This window comes from Nerophis ophidion, unplaced genomic scaffold (assembly GCF_033978795.1).
Source record: "Nerophis ophidion isolate RoL-2023_Sa unplaced genomic scaffold, RoL_Noph_v1.0 HiC_scaffold_293, whole genome shotgun sequence".
Lineage (NCBI taxonomy): Eukaryota > Metazoa > Chordata > Actinopteri > Syngnathiformes > Syngnathidae > Nerophis > Nerophis ophidion.
In genome coordinates this window covers 29147-35866 of record NW_026907215.1, presented here as the reverse complement: position 1 = coordinate 35866, position 6720 = coordinate 29147, and the positions used below count along the sequence as shown (strand labels likewise).

General features: G+C 50.4%; 1 protein-coding gene across 1 annotated transcript; it reads left to right on the top strand.

Moving 5' to 3' along the window:
* Positions 1-854: 854 nt before the first annotated feature.
* Positions 855-6460, top strand: LOC133547950 (uncharacterized). The gene is made up of 6 exons (XM_061893415.1): positions 855-2010; positions 2091-2776; positions 2864-3486; positions 4265-4380; positions 5717-5779; positions 6181-6460. Exons 3-6 carry the CDS (start codon positions 2959-2961, stop codon positions 6458-6460), a joined length of 987 nt encoding a protein of 328 aa, XP_061749399.1. The 5' UTR covers positions 855-2010; positions 2091-2776; positions 2864-2958.
* Positions 6461-6720: the final 260 nt, after the last annotated feature.

Below are 6720 nucleotides of genomic sequence, written 5' to 3'. Positions count from 1 at the left end.
GGGTCGGAAGACCCTCCCGTTGTGGCGGTTAAGTAGCCACGGGATGTGTCTGAAGGGGACGCTGCTCCGAGTCGGGGGAGGATCTCTCGTGGAGGGGACCCGAGCCCTGACCAGCAGATCGCACAGGTTGGGATTCTTACGGTATGCTGACACCAAATAATGTTTTTGGAGCCTGCCACTATTATCCACAAAGTCTTTAAAGTTTTGTTTGACTCTTCTAGCTACCTGTACCGCCGCAGGTGAGAAGGTCGTGATCAGGGGGATCATGGACTCACCAGGGGGAGGCTTCTTGGGGTCCAAGAAGCACCTGAACTGTCTCCTGAGGAAGGATCTCGAATATCCCCTCTTCCTCAGGGCCGTGAACAGGGCTCCCGTGGCCGTGACGAAGTCCTCCCGCCTGGTGCAGATCCGGTGGAATCTTAGCAGCTGGGACTTGACCAGTCCCGCGTAGGTATGTCGGGGGTGGAAACTGGTCTTGTGGAGGAGGGCGTGGGTGTCAGTCTGTTTGAAATAAACCTTTATGTCCAGATTGTGAGTGGAGGGGAAGTCTGGACCTTTGTATGTGGTGGTGTCCAAGAAATCCACCGACATGGGGCTGGTGGTGGACTTGATAGTGATACTGGGGTTGTGAGTATTGAGGGTGTGGCGGAACACCTCAAACTCCTCTACGGAGTGGGCCCATACCCCCCAGATATCATCGAGGTACCGTAAGTAATGCAGGGGCTTGATCGGGCACGCTGCGAGGGCGGAGGTCTCCCATTCCGCCATAAAAATATTGGCGTATGCCGGGGCAAATTTCTTCCCCATGGCTGTCCCTTTAATCTGGAGGAAGAACTTCCCATTAAATTCGAAATCGTTCCTCCTTAAATTTATGTCGAGCAGCTGCAGGAGTTCTTTGTCCGGCCTGCTAATGTCTCGATATTTGCCAAATATATTTTTTACGGCTTGGATGCCCTGTTCAATGTCTATGTTTGTGTATAAACTGTCTATATCAATTGTGAACAGAATGGCCTCTTGGGGAATGGTCAGATTTTTAATTTTTTCTATAAAATCATATGTGTCTTTCAAATAACTATTGTGTTTGATGGAAAGTGGCGTTAAATAAAAATCAATAAATTCTGCCGTCCTGTAGGTTTCGCTCCCACAGTCGGAAACTATGGGCCTGCCCGGGGGTATGACATGGGGCTGGCTCCATTTGTGGGGTTCCTTGTGGATTTTGGGGAGTAAATAAAACCTACGAGGACGGGGATCCGATTCGCCCAGGAGGTAAGTAAACTGTTTATGATTGATGAATCTTTTATTTAATAAATTTTTAATGATTTTTTCCACCATAGGGATTGTGTCAAGATAAATGGGTGCGGCCAACGGGGAGTAGTAGGTGGTGTCGTTCAGTTGTCTGGTGCCCTCCCAGACATACTGAGACCTGTCAAAGATGACCACAGCGCTTCCTTTGTCTGCCGGTTTGATAACAATGTTATTGTTATTTTTCAGACTCTGAAGGGCCTCAGTTTCGTCACGCGTGAGGTTGGGCGTAATGGCGAGGGCGCAACCCGATAGGAGCGATGGATGCTCGTCCGCTAGGACCAGTGTGTGGACCTCTGGAGGTAGCAGACCGGGTGAGGGCTCCCACTCGGACCGGGCGGTGAAAGGTCGCGGACCGAGGGACCCTTGCTTTTCATAGAACACCGCGAGTTTGACACCCCTGTGGTATTCTTGTAAGTCAAACTTCATTTGGTGGTGCCACTCAGGACTAAGGTTGGTGGATGGGACGAACGTGAGGCCTTTATTGAGGAGGGAGCGCTGTGAGGAGGTAAGTGTGAAATGTTTTGCCAAATTTACAATGTTTTTGTTTGTGTTTGTGGTGGTGTTGTTTGTGCTTGTGTCACCCCCCCGACAGGTCGGGTTTTTGGGGATGCCATGTTTAAATGGTGAAGCCAGTGCTTCAGCATGTTTTTGGCCGTTTCCTCGGTCCAGTGAAGGTTGTCCCTCCCCGTAGCAAACTTCTCACTGGTGAGTGCCGGAATGAAATTATAGTTTTTTTGAATATAAGTATTAATTTTGTGGAGGTTATCTTTATGTTCCTGGGGCAGGGCTTCTGAGAAGTTAATGATGGGGATGGAAATGTCGGCGTTCGGGAACACCGTTTTGGCCACCTTTAGGGCCCTTTGGATTTGTTTAAAGGTGGTGGCCTTCGGGTTTTGTTCCTTGTTATTGAGGCCGAACGATAACACCACCATTTCCACTTCGACACTAATCTTTGTTTTTTCTAGGATGGCCTCTGCGTGGCGGAAGTTGGCACCTGGATAGCTGTCCATCTGAAGGTCCTGGAGACGGACAGGTGGAAGACGACTAATATTGGAGTCGCCAATCACCAGGACCTTCTTATCCACAGACAGGTGCCAATCAACCAACTTGCGCGTTGTACTGATGTGTCTAGTGGGGCCCCTGCGCGGACTGATAGGTGTGGCTAATTGTGTCGTGTCTGTATCCTCTGTCGGCTGAGAGGCCGAAGCGACCGCTCTAGGCCCCTTCCGGATTCCCGAAAAAAATTGGGACCAGCTTGGACCCGCTTCGGGAACCGGCGTGCGTGGAGGAGGAGTGTCCACGAGGGGCACGTCCGGAAGAGGCGCGTCCGGGAGGGGCGCGTCCAGGAGGGAGGAAGTCGGCGAGGATGGTCCCGGTAGGCCAGAACCTAGTTGAGACCAACTGGGGGGCGTGTCAGGGGGCAGCTGGGACCACCCTGGAGGCCCCTCAGGGGATGACGCCGGCTGCTCAGGTAAGTAGTTGGAAGTGTCTGGTTGGCCAGACGTCACCTGTGCATTGTCCGCCACATGGACTACAACTGATGTATTTTGTTCCCCAGGTGGCGGTGGCGCGTCCGAGACCGCAGGAGGGACCCTGACTTCGGTCTCGACCTGCGGATGCGGCCTGGGTGGCGGGACCAGGGGAGCCTCGACAATGGAGTTGTCGGGAGGACTGCTGCATGGCTCCTGGGGTCGTGTCATTCTCTGGGGCCTGGATGGTGCCGCAGCCAGAGAAGAAGGCGACAAAACCGGGAAGGGGACCGGGGTGACCGGTCCCCTAGGACCCGGAACCGGCTCCACCACAGGGGACCAGTCCCCGACCACGGGGTCGGTCATGGTGGACGCCGTGGCTCGCACAGGAGCGTGCAGGGTTGGAACCGGCAGGGGCAGCGGCAGCGGCAGCGGCAGCGGCAGCGGCAGCGGCGGCTGCACTACCTCCATCACCACTCGGGTGCTGGAAGGATCCAAGCGGACTGGTGACCCCGTCTGCTGGGATCGTGACGGACTACCCCCCTCGTCCACGCCACGAACGTCCACACAGATGGAGATCACCAGACCCTCAGCCAGCCGCAGTGTCTCGGTGGTCAACCTGCGTCCCAGGTGTGTCCTGGTCCAAGCTGAGGCCACCTGGAATGGTTCCTTCCAATTTTGCCCAATAAAAGCACTCAATTTGTTGATTTCCGTCTGCAGCGCTTTTTTATAATGTTCTCTTAGTATTTGTACAGTTTTTTGTGCCCAATTGTGTGCATTGTCTTTTATTAGGGCTTCTGTATCAGGGTTGGTGACCGCTGGCCTGATTCCGGTCGTCAAGGTGAGTTCCATATTAGTAATAGTTTGTGGTTGGATATCTCTATCCACATTATTTTGGTGGTGTATTATTTTAATGATGTTATAGATGATTTTAGCTTTGATGCTAAAATCACTATCCTGATTGTCAGGATGAATTTCCCTGGTGGGACGTGTTGTGTTTACATTCCTGTTTATATTCGGGCGTTGACCCCGTCCAAATCCAGGTTTGTCCGCTCTAAAAGTCCTCCTGGGATTGGGAGGCTCATAGTGTGCAGGTCGGAAATTAACCCTGTTTTTTTGGGGTCTATTGTGTGCAGGATGTTGGAAATATTGAGGTTTGTGGCCTCTGAAAAAATTGTTTTTATTTTTTTGGAATGTATTCTGTTGATTTTCCCACCGTGGGGCACCATAACGCTGGCCACGCCGGCCGCTGTTACTCCTGTCGCGAGAGGCGTTGCCCTGGCGACGTGTGTTGTTGGTGGAGTAAACATGGCGGCGTGTGTTGCGTGTGGGGTAATCGCGGCGACGTGCGTCGCGTGTAGGGTAGTCCCGGCGACGTGCGTCGCGTGTGGGGTAGTCCCGACCACGTACGTCACGTCTCTCACGCGATCGGTTGCCGTAGCGACGCGTGTCGCTGCGGAGGCGCGTCCGCTCGTCCTCCTCCTCTGCAGGATAGCCACGCAGCACCTCCGCGTAGCTCCTGCGAGGCGGTTGTTGACGACGGTCCGCAAAATGATAATCTTCGTCATCATAGCGGCCGTATTGAGGTTGAGGACGAGGGGGCGGGGTGATCTCGCGCCGCGATCGCTGTTTACGTCCGCGAGGACGGACGAGGACCCATTCCTCGTCATGCCACGCCGCCATTTTTCGACAACCGAACGTGATATTAAATGTAAAATAGGTATTATGTGTAAAAATATAATAGGAATGAAGGTAGGTAGGTAGAAAGAAAAAATAAATTGATAGAGAAGAAATAAAATGGAAAGACTCCGGCGCGCTTGAGTGACGTCACGTCAGCGCAAACCGGATGTCCTTCGAAAAAAACCACAGAAGAAGAAGACCAGCTTCTTCGAAGAAAAAAGAATATAAAGAAAATAAACAACTAAGGGCGGTGCTATGCAGCACGATAAAAGACTCCAAGGTAAGGAGTGGAATAAATTAAATTAAATAATTAAGGTGTATAAACTGAACGTAAAAGAGCGAATTGTCGACGGACTTTTCGCCTCGTGGGAAAAGTTCCGCACGGTGACAAACAAAAAGAGAGAGGGAGGGTAGAGGAAAGATAGTAAAAAGGTGAAAAATAATGTATTGCAAGTCTCTGATAATGCAACGTTTCGGCACGAATGTGCCTTCTTCAGGCTGAGACTTGTCTAAATGTAAAATAGGAAATAAAAGCGTCGGCTAGTGTGCAATGAGAGAGATGTTGCTCGTTCGATGGTTGGCTGTAGACTGAGGCTGATTGGCTGCTGAGAGTGAGGTGGAGTCGTAGCTGGCGAAAAATAAACAAAAAAGTTTTAAGCGATGCAAACTGCTCAGCTAAAATCATCCATGCAGCAATAATTGGCACCCAGTGACAGCATTGACCATGTATATGGTATATTTTCTTATTATTGTTAATAGTGAATAAAGAAATAGAATAAAATAAAATTAAATAGGCAAAAATAGGAAATAATAAGATAAAAATAAAGAAAATTCACTATTAATTTGCACAATAAAACTGAGCCGAGAAAAACAGTAATTGTGACTCCAAATGGAGTTCAAACAAGTCCAAAAGATTTTTTTGGAGAAATTTTTTAGGTTTTTTAGTATTTTTTTGTATTTTTGTTAGGTTTTTTGATTTTTTTGAAGATTTTAAGTATTTTTGTATTTTTTTGGTATTTTTTCAGGTCGTTGGAGTACACGGACATCCGGAGCACTCCCTGCGCCGGGTACGTCCGTGTAGCTAGGTCCATGACCCTGTAACCAAGGTAAGTATTTTAGTATTGTTTCTGTGTCTTTTTGCAGTCGTTGGAGTAAAGGACAACGTCCGTTTACCCCAGGTGAGAGACATGACAATAAAGGTAAGTATTTTTGATGTTGTTATCATATGTTCTTTCTTTGATTTTGTTGTTGTTTTTTTACAGGTACTCGTGGGAAGACCAGGACCTCCGGGGCATCCCCTACGCCAGAGACGTCCGGATTCCCAGGTAAGTAGTAAGGTAAGTATTATTACCAGAAATGATGTGTATATTTTGGTACGGATGAGAGGTGGAACCAGGAGGGTCCCCAATGTGCGGAGCGCGAGCCGTGTGTGGACCAGAGGCACAGGCGGGTTAGGGTTGGGGTTGGGGTTGGGGTTGGGGTTAGGGTTAGAGTTAGGAGTTAGGGTTAGGTATAAAGAGAAGGAGAGATGGGTAGGTGTTAGGTGTAAAGAAAAGAGAGATGGGTAGGTTTTAGGAGTGAAAAAGGAGAGTGGTTAGGGTTAGGGTAAGGGGTGGGGGAAGGGCGATAAAAGAGTGTAAAAAAGAATATAAGAGGGGTGTGCACGGTCCGTCTATGGCCCAGCGGGCTCGCACTCACGCCTCATTGAGGCCCCCCGGATGTCTAGTACCCAATTTGGTCATCCACAGGCGTTCGGCGTGTCGCCGTTGGCCTGCACTCCATTTGGAGTCGTGCTGGATGACACAAACCCGGACAGAAGCCCACCCGTGCCGGAGGAAGTGTTGCACCAGGTGGGTGGTGGTGTTCTTCTGTCGAGTAATGTTGTGTCTATGTTGGTGGAAACGGGTGGCGATGGTGTTTCCCGTCTCCCCAACATACAGGGCGTGGCAACGCTGGCATCGGATGACGTAAACGCAGTTTTTTGTGCGTGCGTCCCCCCTGCATAGGGGTCGGAAGACCCTCCCGTTGTGGCGGTTAAGTAGCCACGGGATGTGTCTGAAGGGGACGCTGCTCCGAGTCGGGGGAGGATCTCTCGTGGAGGGGACCCGAGCCCTGACCAGCAGATCGCACAGGTTGGGATTCTTACGGTATGCTGACACCAAATAATGTTTTTGGAGCCTGCCACTATTATCCACAAAGTCTTTAAAGTTTTGTTTGACTCTTCTAGCTACCTGTACCGCCGCAGGTGAGAAGGTCGTGATCAGGG